Genomic DNA, 22346 nt, shown 5'->3' on the forward strand with positions numbered 1-22346 from the left:
TATTAAACTGCAACTTTGAATTGAAACCAAAATTTCACTGTTTTTCCTTTCTTTTTTTTTTCTTTTAAAATTAAATAAAGCTGATTCAGTTTTGTTTGTAGTATATTTTGAAGTGAATATGCAAAAAACATGGTTTTTCTTTCACAAACTATGGTTTGTTGCAAAGAAAGACAAACAATGGTTTGTATTTTACGGGGCACTGTCCGGCACACTAACCATTCTGTCTTGCCAATCATGGTTTGTAAAAGACAAACCATGTTTTAAATCATTGAAGGAAACCAAACCAAACCCTAACCACAATTTGTAAAAGACAACCATGGTTTATAAAACACAAACCATGACTAGAGGGAAATATAGTTGTGTTGTCATCAATATATCTACAGTATATGATATCTAAGAGTATCTTATATTAGGGGGCTTTCGATTGCACGACCACGGTAGGACGTAGAATGTAATGGCGTCACTAAAAGTCATCTGCGCTGCGTTAAGGTCACCTCATCGAGCAGATTCTGGAACGCAATTTGGCCAAATCGACGTATGCAGAGAAAAGTGTGACGCCAGTTAGGACGGTCACGCATGAGTGATTCCGCTCTAGCGTCGCCGCACAATTCGAAAGCTCCTATTGTTTATCTATTTAATATAATGTTAATAATAATGTGAAGTATAGCGGAAAAGAAAGTAAAGTGAAACCCAAGAAATCATTTTTAATACACTTTTATTTCCAGTTTCACATTCAAAATACATTCTACAATAGTTCTTTAATACTTGCTTTACAAAAGAAACAGGAAGGCAGATATATATGCATTGTTGGAGAGTTTATATTTATTTACATTGTTAATTGTTTGTATAATATAAGTGATGCAACGCTGTTCAGACAGACATTAAAACATACTGTATACCTATATATTTAATATGTTTTAGAAAAAGTTAATCCACCGATATTTCAAAAATAATAATAAAATATGTGCTTGCTACAATGTGCTATACACATCTTAGCATTGTTTCTTGAGTACATAAAAGGGAGTTTTCACAAGCTTATGCAAACGATCACGAATACGCCATCAAATTTTTAGACAACCCTTTCCCTAAAGTAGCATATCTGCCACCATGTAGGCCATTTATGCTTTTTGCATGAATCAAGCATCATATTTACCTTGTACAGTATATTGTCAAGAATATTTTAGGCACAAATGATGATAATGACGTATTCGTTATCGTTTTCGTAAATTTCCCTAATAACAATAAAACACCCTAAATTTTGCAATGTTGAAATCCCATCACATGTATGTACAGCACAACCTGATGTAATATACTTATCTACTAAATTTTTAATAACTTTTTTCAAAGAAACATTTTAAATCGTCCAACTATTCCATTAAAATTGCAAATAACGAAAAAGAAAATTGCAAAAATAGGCCCTAATTCAGATATAATATATTCACTATTTTAAATTTATTCACATGGTATTTATAAGATAAAAGACATTTTATAATAATATATTATTTTCATAAGGTTTTTAATTTATTAATAAGACATTTTAATTGATCTGATTATTATTATGCTAATGTTTCATCATCATTCATTTTTTTGACATTTCCAGCTTCTCCATAAAGTACATTGTCAAAACCAGTTTTCTGAAAGAAAAAAACCAGATCAGTTAAAAAGTTAAATGTTTTATACGAATAAATATGAAATATTTCTTAATATAAATGAAATTCTAGTTTCTCATTTGTAACAAATTGATAAAGCAAGAATAATTTGTTTATAGAGTACTACAGTGTTACGTCACAAAACCATGTGATACTACTCTGTTGCTATCTTGCAAAATGTGACGTAATTTTCTCCACTGACAAACCACTGATCCTAATTTCTAACGTAATTATTAAGATGTTGTATCTTAGTTTTTCTTTGTAAATTCTAATTGATGATTATATGTGTGTTCGATAACAAACATAATGCAAGCATTTGTGTTGTTAGTACATTTTGATGGTAAAATATTAGATTTTAAAATGCCTATTCCAGAAAGCCTGTGAAGTCATTCAGGCGTAATAGTAACCAACATATGGTTGGCAACAGAGAGCACCACCTGGCGTTGTGACGACATGACTGTGGTAGTCTATACAAATCCTTCGAACCACTTGTGAAATGGGTTGAGGGATTCATTTTCCTTGAGAGATAAATAGAACTTTATAATCGGTTTATACTGTTATTCAAAACAGACATGTGTAGTCTGGTATTCCTACCGATGATGAAGATGATGATGCAGCTGGTGTGTATGGTTCTCCTACAAACATGGACGTGTCAACATCACTCATGGCAAACTGTCAATCAAATACAGAATATACAAATTAGGTATCTAAGTATGACAGAAACAACATCAATATTCACTTATACCATCATCATCTAAATTGGTAAGAAATTAGTTGGTATCGAAGATGGTGACCAAATTGGATTTGAATTATTGATGTGTTCTCCTTTACAATTCAAAAACACAAAATAAATACACAGGAGTGGGTCAGTTCAAGGAAGAACATATTGGTTATTAAGGTCCCCAAATTTCATAGCAGTAAACGAAATGCTAGGGAGGCAATAAATGAAGCAAGAGCAGATGCTGTATTTTTTGTTGAAAGCCCTAATTTATGCAGATTATTAGTGGTGTTGTTAATAACCCAGTGAGGTAGATATAAAGCTATAATGCCAATTCTTTCATAAGTATAAACACCCCTCAAAATTAATGGAACATTTGGGACCTTTCATTTATAAATGACAAACGTTAAGAGGACTTACTACAGCTGGTAGTAGTCAATTTATTAAGGCAATTATTCTAAAACGATTAAACCATGCACAATTCATGATAGGTTGGCCATACAACAAATACGTAGGTGCCTATACACCAGTAGAGTGTCTACGAACAAGAACATTAAATGTATTTCTTACATCAGTAAGTGGTTCTCCAAATGACTCTGTTCCATACACGGGATTGTCTAGGCCAGGTTTACCTATTTTTGTAATGTCACCAAAACGTCTGCAAGGAACAAGAATTACATATGTTATACACAGCTATTCCCTATTCACTATTAATACATTGACACAGTACTGGAAAAACAATGATAAAATGTATAACTGCAGTAGGTTGAACATAATTCAAAGATAATGATGGTGAACACTTTGATAAATATATCCATATATAACTGTTGTTGATGATGGAGTAACTTACTTCTGTTGTTTTCTCTTCAGAATCATATAAGCAACTAAAATCAATATGATAACCAGCAAAATGGCTGCCACAACTCCAATAGCAATAAATACAGCTTCTAAAGAAAGGAGATAAAAAGAGTTCAAAAAATTACATAATATGATATTGACATATTGTCATAAAATTACTACAGCAAAACATCTTGTACAGATTGTAATATGAACACCATCATCATCATCAACATGATTATCATTACTATGACTACTAATTGGTGCTTGTAATTTTATAGTTCCCTTCCATCACTATCTATTTTTTGTTACTTATTTGTAAAGATATTATAAAATTGCATTTTGAAATCAATTGAATTAATAAATTTATAAAATACAGATTCTCAAGATAAAATAAAGTTAAAATCTAATCTTCACTCACCATTATTTCCATTGAATGGTTCCTCTGTTGATCTGGTATTGTTTGCTGAAATTAACAAGACATATTTAATTATTCTCAATGGAAATTATAAAAAGTGAATAACTTAACTCATGAACAATACAGTATACATGAGCAACAGACTGTTGGTTTAATATACAATCATGTAACTTTGACAGGAATTGAACCCACAACCATGGGATTGGGAAGCAAGCACCCAGTACAGCTCCACAAAATTTCACAATGCCATTACTGAACTTTCAAATCCAAACCAATGATGTCATTGTATGTGCCCCCTAACATAGATGGTTCTATTTTTTTTCGTAGGAGTGGAAATTAGTCCGTTTATCCAGGTAAGTATTCAAAAAATAGACCATAGATACTTATGTGGTAGTGTGTTATACTTACGGCAGTTACTGATATCCGCTGGTTCGTCAGCCAGATCTCCTGGGCAGTCAACCTTTCCATCACACACCCAATCCAACGGAATGCAAACTTGGTCGCGGGGACAGAAAAAGTGATTCCAATCACAGGGTCCGGGGTAATGTGTTGGTAAAAGTGCATCTAGGGAGGGAAAAGTTTAAACATAACTGCTTTTCTCAAAATATATCATGCAACAGAGAACAGTATTAGAAATGAAACATGCTCCCTAGCATATAAGCCAATTCATAGTTAGAACTGTGCATGCTTGTATCAAAGGTTATTCGAGGTCAATCAATCTAAACCTATGTTGTGTGTATGGTGTTTATGTTGGCTGAACTTGATACGAGCTTACGCAGTTCTAACTACAAATTTGCTTATTGGAACTGATTATGCTCCCTAGCTTAATGGACATGCACCATATACTATCTGAACTGACCATGCTCTGTAGCAAATATTAGAATTACCTGGGTCTCTACAGCCTGCTGTAAAGGTGACATCATCAATAGCTATGTCAGAGAGTTCTCCATAACCAGTGATGGCTTCAAAGACCACCCGATATTCCTGGTTGTTGTCAATGTTGATCTTTCCATACTTCCAACCATCTCCTTGGTTACCTACCAACTCCCATTGTAGCAGTTTGAAGCCATTATCAACTGCCATGGTATACAACTGTATAAAATAATATTTATTATTAGAGAAGGTATTTGAGGTGCTTTATATATCTTTATATTATAATTGTTGTTTATACACTTCTTTTTGGATTCCACTTCATCTCAGCTGAAGAAACAACAATAATACTCACAGCTTTGGAAGTATGCTAATCAGAAGTGATGTTGATAGTCTATGAGTGAGATACATAGGCTACCTGGATAAACCAAAAATTAGTGGCAATTACTCAGTTTATCCAGGTAATTATTCATAAAACAGACTCCAAAATTCCCAGATAATTACAGTTGCGTGTATAATATATACATTAAACAAAAATTATTATCTGTCTTTTTACTTGAGCTAGGCACAAACACACCACTGCAGTCGTGGCCAACAAATGTATTTCTGCCAACTGAAAGCCACAGTCTGCTGATTTTTTTGTGGATTGACATTAAAAACAATCATGGAATCGCATCGGTCAACAACTGTCGGTGCAGGGTGTGCCCAGTTATATACATAGAAATAGAAATGCTGCTTACCCGTAGTCCTCCCATGTCGGGGCCATTCATGCTGTACCAGAATCGCATTATGCAACTGTTCTTACTAGCTGGGAAAGATGGTGTTGCAACCCATGTAAGGTCACCTTTCTGTAGATCAACTGAGCTAGCATATAGAAAAGAGCCTGCAGAAAAATATGTACAAGTTAAGGTCAAGGTTCATATCTAGAAGGCTGTTAGTTTGCTGGTTAAGGCTTCCTAGTATGCATTTAATATAACACTGTCTCCTTTGCATATATGGATTAACTAATACTAAGCTGGCAATTTATTTATATTAAAAAAAATGAAAGTATATAATATCTTGACTTACCACCATTGGAACTTGGTGTGTGGTCGGAGTCTGGACCTGTGCCTTGAGTTGGGGTTGTTTTTCCTTGTGACCAATCAGATTGGTCTCCTTCCAGCTGTATCCAACTACAACTCTGCTCAAACGGTGACTCAAATGTGCAATCTCCTTCATGAAGTGCTGAATAGATAAAAATTACATGGATAGATAGCTATGTACAATATCAAACTTGGATACAATTTACAAGAGTAATAGTTAATTATACTACGGCAAAACTGAGAGCAATGGCCACTGGAAAAATCATGATTTTTAAAAAGGAAGAATTAGGTTCAAAGTTCATATACAATAATAATGCTTAAAAATCAAACTTGGATATATTTTACAACACTGCAAGGTCAATAACAACAACGATAATAATAATAATAATAACAACAATAATAATAATAATAACAATAATAATAATAATAAAAATAATAATAATAAAAACAAATCGGACTTAAGGGAAATATCATTTGTGTTATTTCCCACTTAACACCATGTCATTTTTCACTAAACGTCGTTTTTTCAATTATTCTCTGATTTAAAAAAAATTTAAAATTTACAACACTACAAGGGCAATAATAATAATAATAATAACAATAATAATAACATTAATAATAATAATAATAAAAATAATAATAACAATAATAATTTTATCTTTTCTTATATATACTGTAGGTAGCTGCTGAGAAGGCAGATCCACTTTATACAACTGCAATCTCTCTTAATTTTTTTTATAAAGACCATGAACATTCAATTCACTTACGACAGTCATCTTCATCTTCTCCACCAGCGCAGTCATTTCCGAGGTCACATACATGATCAAGGTCAACGCAGGTTCCATCTTTACATGTAAACTCATCACTGCGGCAGTCTCCAATATAGTTAGCTATGTAAATAAATATAACAATTAAATTCTTGTTTAGACTAACAAAATGAAGGTTAATGAAAGTTTAATTAAAATCATTTAAAAAATATCACAGCACTTCCTGATGTCTAAAATGTTTTTTTTTAATGAAAACTGATTTAATGCTGACTTGTAAATTACAAATTTATTTATATTTTGGCAATTAAATTTCTAAATGTATTATAATCATTATCTGCTTCTTTAGCTTGCTGTTAAATATCATGATATATTTATTTGAATATTAAATAATCTTTTTACATATTGTTTTCTTCAGCAATGGAGAGAGATGCATCATCTATCCCTGATGGTTAAAATATATAAATATAAAGAAATCTTACCAACTGGACAACTTGCGAAAAGAATATCATCAATGGCAATATCTCCAGTGATAGTGACACCGCGAATAGCTTCAATAATGACCACAAAGTCTTCCTGATGGCCAATCTCAATGTTCCCAGTTGTCTTCCAATCTTCACCCTGGTCTCCAGAGACAGAGAAAAGCTTACTGGAGCTGCTGTCGGTTTTAAGGTACACATTGAGTGTTCCGATACTGCTTCCAAGCATGTGATACCACAAAGAGAGACTGCACTTAGAGCTTGAGTGATGGTAGGGAAGTGTCTGGAGTTGAGCTTTCTCATTGTTAGCATTGTCAATCAGTGTACTGGTATCAATATACAAATAGTGTCCTGTTCAAAAGCAGATGAAGATGCATAAATTACACGAATCAAAGTGATGTTTAAGAGTCTATGAGTGAGATATTTACCTGGAAAACCCGACTAATTGCCATTGTCCTTAAAAAACACCCCTACAACAAAAACGGAACTGACCGATTGACCCAGCACGTGCCTGCGCCCACGCTCAAACATCGTCCTTATTCCTTTTTCAGCGGTCAACGAGTATTTCTTTCTTTTTGTTTGTTCCATTTTTGTCGTGGGGTGTTCTTTAAGGAACAATGGCAATTAGTCGGTTTATCCAGATAAGTATTCGCGAAATAGACTGCCAATTCTATTATGAACACTACTGGACATTGGCTTGAATACATGTACAGGAAATGTATTATGACAATGCATTTTTAAAGAGAGATATATGAAGAAATGTAAAAAAAAAAAAAACAAAAAGAAAAAACTCAATCTTGATTCTTACCTTGTTATTTCTCTATATAATATTTTCAATATCAGACAATTCGAAAAATAAAAAAACCAAAAAAAAACTTAGATGTTACCTAGCTTAGTTCCAGGGTTGTGATCTTCTTCTGGACCAGTGTTGAGACGGCTGGAACTACCTTGACCCATCGTCCAGTCACCATTATCAGACTTTGAATTCTGCCAACCACACATGCCATACTCAAAATCACATGTCGTTCCTGTTACATCAAAAGCAATAACGGTTTAAAGCTGTGTCCAGATTATCACATTTTCTTCGAAAAAAAAAACGGTTTGGTTTCCCAACCTCAAGGTTAGGGTTTCAATCCCTCGCTGTGTATTTCACTTGTGTCCTTAGGCAAGGCACTTTATCTGCATTGCTTTTCTCAACCCAGGAGTATAAGTGGGTACCTGGTGGGGTTAAATGCCAAAATGCACTGATGTAGCTGCAGCACCGTTATGGAATACTTCCCCAGGGAGCTTGAGTTTGTCTTCCTTAGGCATTTAATCCAATGATGGTAATGATATTTTGAAGCGCATAGAGGGCTTAACAATATGTGCTATATAAGTATACCATTATTATTATTATATGCACATATATATGGTCAGATGATGTCATCATGACCATATTTAGGAATGTCACAAGTTTTTATATTATTATATAGTCTGGATAGGGCTTAATGGTTTATTAAATTACAGTTTAAAAATAATGATTTTCTTAAATATCAGTAAAGATGACTGAATTACTGTATTTACCACAAGATTTTTCATCTGATCCATCAGAACAATCATAGATGAAATCACAGCGACGAGAAGTTTCGTAGCATTGATTTCCGGTGGCGCAAGCAAATCGACCGTCGCTACAGTAGAGGTTTGTGTCATTGTAATGCGGAGATCCTGGAACTTCACCCCCTGTTATACAATCTGTTGTAAATGATACATCGTCAATAGCGATATCACCTTGGTTTCCAGAACCCTTCACTCCTTCAAGGACAATCTGTGAATACAACAACATAATGTATTTATGAAGACCAATTCACACAAATCAGAAGTGATGTTGTTGGTGAATGAGTGAGTACTTACCTGGATGAACCAATATATGCCAGTCAAACAACACACACACACCCCCCACACATACACACAAATGTGTCACATGAGCCCTAGGATCTGTCCTGGCTATAGTGCTTGGCATGAAGAAAGCAAGATATGTTTTGCTAGCATGCATTGGTAGCTAAACACAAGGCTTCAAATGAAATTCTCAATGGTAAGTGTATATTGTACTCGCTAAGAGCGAACGGAAAATTGAAGCCTGCAACATTGTTGCATTATATTTATACGCCTGGGTTGGATGATTCCACTATTTTCAAGGTAAGTTCCAAAAAAGAAACTGGCATTTACCAGTTCATTCAGGTGAATTATTCACAAAATAGACACAATGATAAGTCACTACTATGTAGTTCATGATCATAGCCACATATCCCTTCTTTCTAGCTACACCACCTCCAATGCTAGACACATTGCCACCTGGTAAAATTTCCCCCTTTAGATTAAATCAGAGGTATGACATGTTGCATATAATCCACATAAATAAAAAAGAAATATTGGGATTGGTTGGTTGTTATTGCACCTAGTTAGATTGATCCAATAATTATTACTTAATGTTCAATTGTGATTAAAATATTAATCCTTGTGGCGGCTCATGTGCTCAAGCACTGATTGAACTTCACTTCACAATCATTCATTAATTTTACTGATTTTAAAACAACATTGGCTTCGCATACCTCAAAAGCCACTCCAACTTCACCTACTGCTACATCTAATAGCTTCCAGTAATCTCCTTGTGCTCCAATTAGATGGTAGATCTGTACCAGTCCGTTGGAACTGGTGTATGACGTCCTTCGGTATACAGAAAGCATACCAACTTCTGGTCCATTCATGTGGTACCATAAACGAACCTGGAATACGATATTTAATATAAAATACTATTAGATTATTCAAATACATATTCATGGTGAGTTCAAGTTATCTTGTTTTGTTGCAAATAAATCCCCACTTAAACAAAAAAATTGAATAGAATTAAACAAGCACTTACCCTACATTTGGATCCAGTTAGCGCAGAGAATGTGGGGCTACCAAGGCGGGCAACATCGTTCTCTTGACGAGGCCATGAAGTGTCAATATAGATGTAATGACCTGGAGGGGGAAATAACCAACCAAAATATTACAACAGATGCAATTGTGGACCAGTGAAGATGATCCTCATCTTTGAATGCAAAAGACCTTGAGTTAAATCATAAAAAATGGCAGCATATTATGTACTGTCATAGCACCCTGACCCATTTCATGTCACACTATTTTTCCTTTATAATGAAACATATTGTCATTTAATTATTTTAAAACTTACCATTATTTGACTTAAGCGTGTGATCATTAGTTGGTCCTGTACCAATGGTTCCTGTACTGCCCGTCCTAAGAGTCCAGTCAAACTGGTCATCTAGTTCCTGATGCCAAGAACACAAATTCAACTCAAAATCACATCGGCCTGGGTAAGCAGCTTAGGAGAAAAAAATATTATACAAAAGGTAAAATGGGATAAAAATATAAAATCATTAATCAATGAATTGGACAAAAACAGAGGTAAAGTAGGAGAATAACCCAAGGCACTTCATGTTACATCATTCCACAACCCAGAGGCTGAAATAAGGCCAATGGAGTAATCCCTACTCTTATGAAAGCTGCGAAGGTTTCTTTAAGTCGCACACATTCCAGATGTGCACACTGGGCCTCCGGTCCTTATCCGTGAAGACTTAGCTCTACCAGATGAACCCTGAGTGAGAAAGGTCTTGAACAGGTGCTGGTGGTCTGTAAACAACAGTGCTTCCTGAGTTACTGGTGGCCACTCAACTCAAGTATTCATGTAATAAAGCTATGCTTTAAGATAATGTTTATATGATTATATTTTCACTTTCCAATTATTGATTATAATAATGTAACTTACTGCAATGGCTTTCATCAGAGTTGTCGCCACAGTCGTTGTTGTAATCACAGACCTTGTTGTAATCAACACAATAGTCATTGCTACAATGGAATTCAGTTGATTTGCAGGCATCACCAGTAATTTCTGTAGATTCAAATAAATTACACAGATGAATGTGATTGTGTACATAGTGGGCAAACTTTCTCTCATTTTTCAAAGGTTAATCTTCCTTTATGAGAGAATAACCAATAATTAATACTGGAACAATATTTTTTTGCATTATTATTACTTCCTGTTATTGAGAGTAATAAGTAGAGTAATAGTATATCAATAATTTTCGGTTCCTTGGCAATTGTTAGTTTACAAAGTAATTACTCTATAGAATTTATTCAGCTACAGCATACCTGGTGGAGCACAGTTGATAAATTTAATATCATCAACAGTGTAATCTCCACGGAATGTTGCTCCTCTTGTTGCTCCAATCACAACCTACAGAGAAAATAAAGCATTAATAATAACAATAATAATAATAATCACACAAATTAGAAGGGATGTTGGTAGTCTATGAGTGAGATACCTAGATGAACTGACTAACTGCCATCATTTCTTAAAAACACCATGATAAAAATAGAAACGACCAATTGGATGTGGGTGTGACTGCATGTGCCCACGCCCAAGCGTCGTCAGTTTATTCAGGAAAGTATTCACAAAATAGACAATAACATTAATAATTTTGTTGAAGCCAGATGAAATTCTTTGAAAATTAATAATATTAATGATAATAAAAATTATGTGTATATAGAGCATCATGCTTAACTTTCCAGTTTGTTTGAAGGCACTGTCATATTTGAATACAAACAAATTGTATTTTTCACTTTATAAACGGTTCATAAGTTGCATGTATATGAGATGTTGTATTACTTTTCCCTCATTCAAATTTAAACTTGTTTGCTTACTCTAATTTCAATTTCAGCACCAATAAAAACTTCAGCCTTCTGCCAATCGGAGCCTTGTGATCCACCAATGAACCATCTCTCCTTAAAGTCAAGATCGAATACAGTGTACACTCGCAGCGAACCAACATTTGCTCCACTGACGACGTAATAGAACTCCAGTATACATTCTGTGCCAGTACGCTGTATGATTGGTGATCCAATATAAGCAGTGTCTCCCCTGTCCCCTGGGGAACCATCAGCATACAGGTAATAGCCTATAGGAGCAAGGACAAACATCTGGATTAATATCACACAAAGCTATCGTCATGTTGTTATTGTAAGAGTGAGACACTTACCTGGATAAACTGACTAAATGCTTTGTTCCCATAATTCCCAAAGGAGGGACCGATTGCTCAACTCAGTCTTAGGCCACTGCAGATTCAGTTGCTGGCCAGCATAAACACATATCACAAGGTGCTGCCTGACCACACAAGCAACAAGAAAGGACACACAGGATCTTATTATTGGACAGTTTAGAGGTAACCTTAAAGTAGGAGAATAACCCATAACTTGCAGCATTATTGTGATGAATTGCATATGGGCATGGGCACAGCCTTGCAGGCTGATGTGGATCTCATCCACCCTTTGAATGTTGTTTTGAATGAGTGATAAGATTAGCTTTCAAAATACCTAAAGGAGTGCCAAGTGTGTGATCTGTTCCAGGTCTGTAATCATCATCGGTTGCACTAGCTCCTTGGCCACGAACAAACACAAATGAAACAGTGTCCCGCTTCATACTGTTGCTTACCTCCCAGCCACAGAAGTCGGTTTCAAAATCACAAAATGTTGATACTACGGAAGAAAACATGAATTTAAAAAAAAAATAGAACTATGCTTACATATCAGTTAGGTTATAAAAAAAATTACAATAAAAATGATCAGAGAAATGACTAAACCTAAATTCATTTCCTCAGGAAATAAAATTTAAAGTTAGTTTTGTGCAGAGTTCCTTAAGTCTTTAAAGTGCTGACCTCTCTCATCATTTATAATGAAATTCGAGCACAGCTACATCTCTTATTCATCATAAAATTTTTAATTTACATATATAATAAACCTATTTATTTATAACATGCCCAGTTGCAAGAAACTATATTATAAGTTCCACTATAACAGTGGTATATAAAAATCTGTCCAATCTAAATGGTGGTGGCATCACAGAAAGGAGTATACTGCACCCCCTCACTCTAATTACTAAGTGACAAATTTGTGCGATGTGCCCATATACAGGCATGATGATGTCATACTTCACCCAAATACATATTTTTTTGTCACATAAATTTGATAGTGTGAACAGGGATTATAAAATGGGAGCAAGAATTTCTACTTGCTTTTCACACTGATTCTTAATTTCAATAGAGTTCAAAATTTTAATTAAATAAAAAAAGTTGTCCATCATACCACACATTAATTCATCTGACCCGTCTGAGCAGTCGTTCTTAAAGTCACACTGCAATGTCGGTGGGATGCATTTGTTATCTGGTGTGCAGAACGTTTCAGATGGAGTACAGGATGGATGTTGCGTTGGTGTAGGTGTGGTCCTTAATGATGGCACAGTGGGTGGAGTGTTAGGCAAGTCACCTGTTGATGGTACACAGCCTGGCGTGAATGTCACATCATCAATTGCAATGTCGCCTTGTACTTGATCACCTACATCGGCCCTGATCACAACCTATCAGAAAACACATAAAGAAAACCAATATTAATTAATATACCATTCAGGTAATTCCCACAAATTTAACAAATCAGCAGCGTTGCTGTGCTACGAGTGAGATACCAATTGGAAAAACAATAAATGCCATGTTTTTTGTGGATATGAACAAATTCCAGGTGAATTTTTATGGAAAATTCTATTGATATCAATAAGGAAACATCTAATTTATCTGTTTATCTAGATCCAAAACAGACAAATAAAAAGATATGAATGCATTCTTCTGTATTTTGTTTTGTGGTGTTTATATACTTCACATGTAGTCTTCCAATCCACAGGTCCTGAATTTAAAATCCTGAAAACACAATCTGCTAGATATAGGTTGTTCCTCTAACTTTACATTTAGTAATTGTTGGCAGATTAAAAAAAACAAAAAACAAAAACACATAAATAAAAAAGACTGAGAATTAACAAATTATACCTTAAAATCTATAGTCCTTGATAGTGTCACTTCGGCTCTTTCCCAGAAGTCTCCTTGACTGCCAGACAGTGACCACTCAAGTTGTTCATTTCTGTTACTGTCTTTATAGATACGAGTGGACACAGACAGGGTGCTAATGTGGTCACCAAACATGTGGTAGAAGAACCGCATCTGAAAAGCAAATAAGTTTACACTTTGTTTAGAATAAAAATAAAAATGTCGCATTAATAATTGATTTTATTAACAACTACAGATGAACTTACATTATAGGAACTAGATTAATTTCTTCAATGAACCGCATTTACAACTCCATATTCATTCATAATTCTTTGTTCATTCTTTCATTTCCATTATTTACATTTTATGTCCATCCATATGATTCAGTGTATTTTAGTTTATTTATCTTTCATATATATATATATATATATATATATATATATATACACACACACCGTTATTCGGCTCTTAGGGGGAAACTCTTTTGTCTATGATTTCGCCTTAACGTCGCTTTAGTTTCCCCTTAGCGACACTACTTTCGCCTTAAGGTACTGTTTTTAACCCTCTTCATTGTTTTAGTTTCCCCCATGGATTCTTCTAAGCTCCTATATATATACTGTCTCTTATACACATCTAGATGTGTATATCAAGGTCAAACAATGTCTCTCTTTCTGACTAACGTAACAGAATGTCTTATTTTGTATACCACATTATGGATTTCCACAAGCAGTAATAAAACTGTAGCCAGAGTTTTGAAATGTAAATTTGGCAGTTTTAATTGGGAATGAGAGGCGCATGAGATAAATATCTTGCCTACCTTGCAGTCTCCGCTTAGTACCACTCCTTGGAACTTCCTACTTAGAAGTTCTGCAGCTTCCAAATAGTTTTGGTTGATAGCAGGATCAATGTACACATAAAAGCCTATAGAAAACAAATAATAGACCTCATTATTAAAATAAAATGGATTTTTCTTCAATACTAGTAATAATTGTAGTATCAGCATTGTCAACTGATGTTACTGTGATGGAAAAGTTTTACAGAAATGTATGATTTTAGTTCTTTTTGAAAATGGCAACATGTGTCACTATTTTCTAAATATTGTAACTTAAGTTACTCCGCAGTATATTATCATTTAAAAAGGCTGATAAATAAGTAATATTTTTAATATAATTTTTATTAATTTATTACATTAAGTATTATTTGGTGTCATTTTAACAATCTGATTTGATTTTAATTATCACAATCAGATCAATCAATAAAATGATGGATTTTAGGCACTCAACTACATTATAATGAAAAAAATTTACTTACCTTTACTGGTTCCTGTGGTGTGATCGCGTGAAGGCCCACTGTCAATAGAGTTCGTCGGACCGTTGTTTCTCAGCCAATCAAATTCGTCAGTTTCTTCTGCTTGTGTCCAGTCACAAAAGTCTTTGTCAAAGTCACAACGTTTGTATAAAGAAGTTGCTGTAATAAAGGATGCAAAATGAATTATATGACATTCTAAATTGTTAAAACTTATCTGTAAAGTAATTTGAATAATATTACAAAAACTTACTGCACATTTGCAGCTTCTCATCCGAACCATCGCCACAGTTGTCAGCAAGATCGCACACTTTGTTCTTGTCAATACAAGCTTTGTTGTCGCACCAGAAGTACTTGGTGGTATCACAGGATGGCACAGGGTCTGGTAGGTGACAGTTGAAGAACTCAACATCATCCAATGCTATTATTCCCTGGTAGTTGATGTTACGTTCCTTTGAAAAGCGTAGCTGATGAAAAAAAAGTTAATTTTGTTGTGTATTTCTAAATGTTTATATAATTTACTTACTTATAAACCTCATTATTGAAGGTGACTACTGATCTCTACTGAGATCCTGAGGGCCCTCAACACAGAAGGGAAAAGCAATAAAACTCAATAGAAATTTGAGGGCACAATCTAGTTTTGACCGGGTTTAAAGGTCAAATTCTTTTGGTCATCAGACTATAGTGGTTTTCCATCAGACTATAGTGGTTTCCATATTACTTATAATTAATATTGATTTTATGTTGTTTGGAAATGATGGATATAAACACGATATTGCTCATATTTCACTTCGTTTTGAAGGTTGAAACCATGAAAATTAATTTTTTTTAATCATAATAATTGTTATTAAAACTCACTCTGTATGGATCCTTTCGTCTGCCTAAACCTACTGTCATCTGTACCCATTCACTACCGCGGCCAGTTCGTTCATAAAACAGAAGAGTCTCGTCAAAAGATTCCGGGTCAAGTATCGAGAGCTTCAAACTCCCAGTATTGGTTCCTGTGATTATGTACCAGAAACTGATTCGGCAGTCGTCTGAAGCGGACGTGTATTGTGGTCCGACGATATCAGCAACTTGGTCAAGTGATGTTTGCCCGTAAGGTGCCACGTATAAATAGTAGCCTAGGAGATAAAATGAAACCAAATCAAATTTTAAAATATGTATTACCATTTCTGTGGTATGTATTACCATTTCTGTGGTATTTATTAACATTTCTGTGGTATGTATTACCATTTCTGTGGTATTAATTGTCATTTTTAAGCTTTGTATTACAAGTTTATATCTTGTATCATTTCTATATTCTTCAAATAAGTGGCAAATTGTTTAAAAAAATAATTAAATTGATAACAAAAATTTAAGAAATTAAGTAATATATAATAATACAGGATTAGGACCGTTAATCAACTCTTATTTAAATTAGTTATAATTGACTTTACCTCTATTTCCACTTGTTGTGTGATCATTTCTGGGGGCAACACCTGGCGTGGACACTGTATCCAATCCGTTGGCTCGGTGCCAATCAAATTTATCATCAGTCTGCTCAACATAGCCACACATATCATCCTCAAAAGTACAAGACGTTGCTAAAGGTAAAAATTATTTGATTTAAAGCCTTGTTCAATGTGGTCTAATTGCTTCAGAGTGGCCAATTATTATGCCTTTTAATTAGGCGGTGGTCTTTGATATGCTCAAAATATTAGGAGAATTACACAAAGCAGTTGTCTTAAATGTTGTACGATTGTGCCCCCCCACCCACAAGCTTGGAGGTTCTATGGTCTTTTCTGCACCTCTGTAGTAACACACTAGACTAGGGCTGAAATATAGAATGAACCACTTCATGGCCCTTCAACAATGCAAGCTAGGGTATCTACTGTAAGCATGGCCGGCAGAGAACGGTCAGAGTGTGGTTCAATAACTAGAATGGAAACCGCTGTACTGAACCGCCTTCACTGTACTCAAGAAACACACTAAAAAATACTTTCCAATGCCATATAATTTTGATTAATTTTTTGGTAATACATAACAAAACTATAATGTGAACTTACGACACCCAAGTTCATCTGATCTGTCTGGGCACTGTGTCTTGAAATCACATCGCTGTTCTTTGTCAATACATGTATAGTCACGGCACTGGAACTTCAACGGATTCCGGCACACATCTGGCATTGTAGTGACTTAAATAAGAAATATATTAATTAGGAATATTTATCAAAAACATTTAAATAATATAAGTGTTACATAAAATCAGAAACTAATAGAAATGAACATTAATTATTACTTTTTGCTCTTTCAAAGTTTTACATCTGGTTTTCAATTCTTATGTACATATAATGTTGTATTGTATTTGTCATATTTTTTTGGAACAAATAAAAACTAGACAAACAAGATGACATTCCATCCAGAATAGACTAAGCAAGTCAGTAGTGATGTTGTTAGTCTACGAGTGAGGTACTTATCTGGATAAGCCAATAAACGCCTAAGTTAATCCAGGCAAGTATATTCACAAATAAACTAAAAATAATGTATTTATTATGTATACAAATACAAAATGATAGAAGCTAACTCACTGATTTTACAAATTGTTTGAAGGCAATTGGATAATTGTGGTATCTGTGAATTGTTTATATAAGACAATCATATATTGCTATGGACTTAATGACACTTTGATGGAGTACATTATTGATCTTGGTGTACAACTCACTTTTGGTAGGTACAGGTGTTGTCATAACAGGCAAATCTTCTGCCGCAGGTTCACAGTCAGGAGTGAAAGATATATCATCCAATGAAATATCCCCTTGGTATTCCGAACCTCTGACGCCTTCAATTACAAACTAAACGAAAAAAATGAGGCATTGGATTTACAATTTTTTTTTATAGCAAAAAAAAAAAATATGTGTTAAAAATTGCAGCTTTTTTCAGAGTTTTTCTGCTGTAAGGTCCATTACAGATGTTAAACAATGGAATAGTCTATTATCTTTGAGGGTTTGTGTTTTGTTGGGAGACACTTGCAATTACTGTCAGTTATTTCAGAAGTATTGTATTCACAAATTAGAGTACAATTTGACCAGGCAAAGAATGCCATTGACTGAAAATTAGCAGCAAGCCAGCATTCCCATTAATGAAATGGCAATCCCTGCAGGAATAACTATCAGCCTGGACAAGCCACCTGCTTGTCCTTATCAGGCCTAGGTCTCAGCCCTGCTTCCCACCCCCTCTCCACACACACACAAGACAGTTTTTTTAATGAAGGGAAAAACCAAATAAAGGATCAAGGTTACCATACAGTGAATACAGTATTCTATTTCATATAACTGTTTTTAATAAGGTAAGGAAAGGAAAAAGTTGGTAATCCCCAGGGCATTTATATACGAGACAAGCATTTCCATTTCTTTCTCATACTCAAAGGGTTTCTTCACAAAAAACTTAAAAATTTATTGAGGTAAGGATTCACAAAATGGACTGAACAATTTTTTTGCATTAATAATTTTAAAATGTTAATGAACACAACAAGTTATGGTAATCTTACCTGAAAGTCTTCAGTTCTGCTATTGACAACAATAGATGCAAAGTGCCAAGAATTGCCTTTATCTTCTCCCATACTCCATTCCAAATTCATTGGACCATTAACCATCGTACGGGTGTAGACATTCAAGGTGCCGATATGGTCTCCTCGCATGTGATACCAGAAGCGCAGCTGTTTAAAATTTAAAATTTTATCCACTATCATAATATGTAATTACAGAAAACAGAGTTACAGACTTTCTCTCAATATGCTCCCCACTTCCATATCTTTCCAACGTTCACTCTGTCTTCTCAGAAGCGACAAAGTTATTCATAACATAATATTCATAATGCAGGGATAGGTGCGCTAGGGTATTCAATTTTCTTTTATGCTTGAGAGGTACGTAGCAAAGAAAATTTAGGCATTTATTGGTTTATCCAGGTAAGTATTCACGAAATAGACATAATAATTATTATAAGTCAATCGTGATGTCATCATTGTAACTCCCAATGTTATTTGCCTATCCCCCACAGTCCACTAATTTTTCCATGCTTGGCTTGATTTTTTTTAGGTTCGTGTGCAAAAAAAAATTCCTTATTTTTTATCACTGCAAATATACCGCACACCATGATGAAAATAGAATTGTAATTGAAAATTACTTTCTTAAAATAAGTTTAATTAGAACACGAAGAAAGTTACTTCAAATTCAATATTAAGTATGAACAATTAAGCAATTCCTTGAATCAATGAACCCTAATAAACTAAACAAACTGAACATTTATTAGGAATGAACGAAGTACTGAGGCCTACGGCCAGGCAGGAGGCCGCCGAGGCTCCTCTTAGTAGTACTAGCCCCAGGCCGTGGCCTAGCGTAGTTATGAAATCATCCCACAATTTTTACCTGTCTTAACCGACCAAAAAGTTAATGGCAGTGACTGTATTCTCTCTCGAATGCTTAAAAAAATGTATATTTCTTTTACGAACGTGAAACATTACAAGAAAGTTCTTCTAACACAATACAAATTACAAAATAGACTAGGCTTGCCTAGTTATTCATCGTATCCATACTGTACTGCTGATGTGTAGATAACGCGTACTGTAGGGGTACAAATCAGCATACGCACAGCTAAGTGTAAATACGCACACAATATACTTATCATATCACTATAGCAACCGATTACTGCTACAACAGTTGGTTATCACAAAACTAACATTAAAAGACGGTGATTGACTTATAAAGCAATTAGTAGAGCATGCATCGTACACTAGCGGAAAATTATACTTAGGTTAGATTTAATGCATTCAGAAATTTTTTCAAGCATTAAATCTAACCTTCGTATAATAATTTTCCTATAGCGTAGCATATAGCCTATGCGGAGCTCTACTAATTGCTTAGTATTAAATATTAAGTACTTACAGAACAGTGTACTATTTTGTCAATGACATAGCTAGCTATCTTTGCTCTGTCTCCATTCAATCTTGGACTAGATGTTTCAATATAAAGGTACCAGCCTTGAAAGAAAAAAAAGCTCATTTAATTACAGTATACTGTTAATAAAAGTTATAATAATAGATGAGTTTATATACTGTGCCTTTTGCCTTTGACTTTTTTCTATGCATAATTGAAATAAATATAAAACATGAAGCTACAGCTGCAATTTTACGTAGAATGCACTTGAAGTACCTGATGATGAATCCAACGTATGATCTCTATCAGGCCCAGTAGAACTTGAACCCGTGGAGCCTTGGTGTCTTGTCCAATCAAATTCATCACTGGTAAGCTGTTCCCAATCACACATGTTAGACTCAAAATTGCATTGATGATAATCCTCTGAAATTAAAGAAAAATATTTTATTAGCATTTCTGTAAGTATTAAATACTTACTAGGGTAAACCTATATGTTTTCTTGTGAACATAATAAATAATGGTGGAATTCCATATTTCACCAGCTTAGACACCAAGAAGATTATAATTCTGCAAGCGGAATTGGAACAAGGAGCTGGCTTGATATTGAGCATTGTCAATGTCACATTGTGTAGCAGAACGGCCAATTCTTCAATTTCAATTTAAGTTTTGTTGAAGGGGAGGGAGTGGGGTAAAACTTGACATATTTTGTTAATTCAAGTATTCAACAAACTGTTCATAACTATAAAATGAGCCAGCTTTGTTAATACTACAGTAGTTAATTTTACTAATAAAATATACTAGCCACTTTAGAACCTATGACATGAACTAATGGAAATTCTTATTCATGGAGAAAAATACTTTAACGATTTTACTCACGACAGTTTTGTTCATCAGTTTCATCACAACAGTCCGGTTTGAAGTCGCATTTTGCCGAGAGGGGATAACAATGTCCACTGCTGCACTGACGTTCATCGGTCAAGCACTGACCAATCTCTGGTGGAAGCTTGTATGCACAGTTATCAAATCTTATATCATCAATTGCGAAACCATTTGATATTGAAGCTACAAGTCGATCTTCTGCATCAATGTAAATCTAAGAAAGATTAAATAATAATTATAATAATTTACAAATAATAATAATCAGAAAAATAATCTATAGATATGAATTGGAAAGAAAATAAATATATTCAATCACTCCACTATATATCCTTCCACATCATGTTGATCCCTCTAAATAATCTTTCATCTGCAGTATTCATCTATCTAATACTGAAACAATAATACTCAAACATTTATAAGGTGCCAATTCCAAATTGAATGATCAAAGGCGCGAACGTTATTACCCCTGGTCACTGGATAACGTACAATGGCAAACCAGCACAAAGTGCAACTTTCTCTGCTTCCTGGGGAGTATCCCTAGTCGTTCCCTACTTCTTTAGCGCACGAAACTAGAACATTCAATGCCACAACATCCTACTAGGTACCCATACTCCTGGGTAGAGAGAGACAAACGTAGATAAAGTGCATTGCCCAAGGACAAAAGCAACTTGCACAGCGAGAGTTTCGAACCCCTGACCTCAAGGTTGGGAGTCCCAGCCACAACCGATGCGCCAACTGCTTCTAAGCGCTTTACACATAAAAGAACTTGAAAAATGGAATGACGCCAACAAACATCCTAACTTTGAAGCTCCCATAATTGAAAGCTCGCTGGAATAGAACTCACAAGAACTCATATAATCCATATGACCCAACTGTACATCATCTATCCACACACCTATCCATGTATACATCATCCATCAATCCATCTATCTATCATCCACTAATTCATAATCATTCATCTTCATATCCTCCATCCTCATTCATCTATTCATCCATTTCCAAACATTGTTTTGCAATCAATTTTGATCCTCTGGCATAACAAACTAAAGATACTTCAATGGCATACTTGGAAATCTCTTGTACATTGATCGATCTTCACCACTTCTTTCTGCCATACATTGTAGTCTGGTAGGCCATCAGAAACCTTTGCCAGTTGCCTATCCTTGTCAGTGGTTTTTATATAGGTCTCAAGGTCGCCGTACTCAACACCGAACATGTAGTACCAGAAGCTGAACTCACACTCTAGGCCAGCCAATCGGTAGAGAGGACTGATAAGTTTGGCACGCTGATCTGGTCTTGTGGTAGTTCCATCGACATACAAGTACACCCCTTATTATAAAAAAATAAATGTATAAAATGTTTAATGAGGAACTTATTCAATTAATATTGTCTTTTTGTAAATACATACATTGTCCATCCCAGGGAATGGTATGTCCATGACAACAAACACATATACACCCTCATCATTCTTTTATCTCCATTCCTCATTTGTTAAACAGGTACCTTGCTCATATACTACCAACATTG

At 34.7% G+C, this 22346-nt stretch overlaps 1 protein-coding gene across 1 annotated transcript in view; it reads right to left on the bottom strand.

The window, feature by feature from the left end:
• Nucleotides 1-1470: 1470 nt before the first annotated feature.
• LOC117107333 (MAM and LDL-receptor class A domain-containing protein 2-like) overlaps nt 1471-22346 on the bottom strand; it is a 34673-nt gene continuing 13797 nt past the window's right edge. Inside the window, exons 21-54 of the mRNA XM_033248982.1 lie at nt 21886-22148; nt 20817-21033; nt 20217-20363; nt 19950-20044; nt 18557-18724; nt 17732-17861; nt 17076-17204; nt 16467-16613; nt 15886-16151; nt 15281-15494; nt 15034-15189; nt 14540-14643; nt 13726-13896; nt 12995-13265; nt 12227-12388; nt 11558-11811; nt 11006-11090; nt 10623-10745; nt 10029-10178; nt 9717-9817; nt 9406-9579; nt 8381-8621; nt 7705-7845; nt 6821-7168; nt 6342-6464; nt 5561-5716; nt 5233-5375; nt 4510-4714; nt 4031-4186; nt 3626-3670; nt 3218-3314; nt 2938-3025; nt 2244-2321; nt 1471-1634 (exon numbers count right to left, since the gene is read on the bottom strand). Of these exons, the coding sequence (XP_033104873.1) occupies nt 1557-1634; nt 2244-2321; nt 2938-3025; nt 3218-3314; nt 3626-3670; nt 4031-4186; nt 4510-4714; nt 5233-5375; nt 5561-5716; nt 6342-6464; nt 6821-7168; nt 7705-7845; nt 8381-8621; nt 9406-9579; nt 9717-9817; nt 10029-10178; nt 10623-10745; nt 11006-11090; nt 11558-11811; nt 12227-12388; nt 12995-13265; nt 13726-13896; nt 14540-14643; nt 15034-15189; nt 15281-15494; nt 15886-16151; nt 16467-16613; nt 17076-17204; nt 17732-17861; nt 18557-18724; nt 19950-20044; nt 20217-20363; nt 20817-21033; nt 21886-22148 (5426 nt within the window). The 3' untranslated portion in view covers nt 1471-1556. The remainder of the gene's footprint in view (nt 1635-2243; nt 2322-2937; nt 3026-3217; nt 3315-3625; nt 3671-4030; nt 4187-4509; nt 4715-5232; nt 5376-5560; nt 5717-6341; nt 6465-6820; nt 7169-7704; nt 7846-8380; nt 8622-9405; nt 9580-9716; nt 9818-10028; nt 10179-10622; nt 10746-11005; nt 11091-11557; nt 11812-12226; nt 12389-12994; nt 13266-13725; nt 13897-14539; nt 14644-15033; nt 15190-15280; nt 15495-15885; nt 16152-16466; nt 16614-17075; nt 17205-17731; nt 17862-18556; nt 18725-19949; nt 20045-20216; nt 20364-20816; nt 21034-21885; nt 22149-22346) is intronic.

Source organism: Anneissia japonica, unplaced genomic scaffold, assembly GCF_011630105.1.
Source record: "Anneissia japonica isolate Jap-2015-1 unplaced genomic scaffold, ASM1163010v1 scaffold288075_len254835_cov185, whole genome shotgun sequence".
NCBI classification, from domain to species: domain Eukaryota; kingdom Metazoa; phylum Echinodermata; class Crinoidea; order Comatulida; family Comatulidae; genus Anneissia; species Anneissia japonica.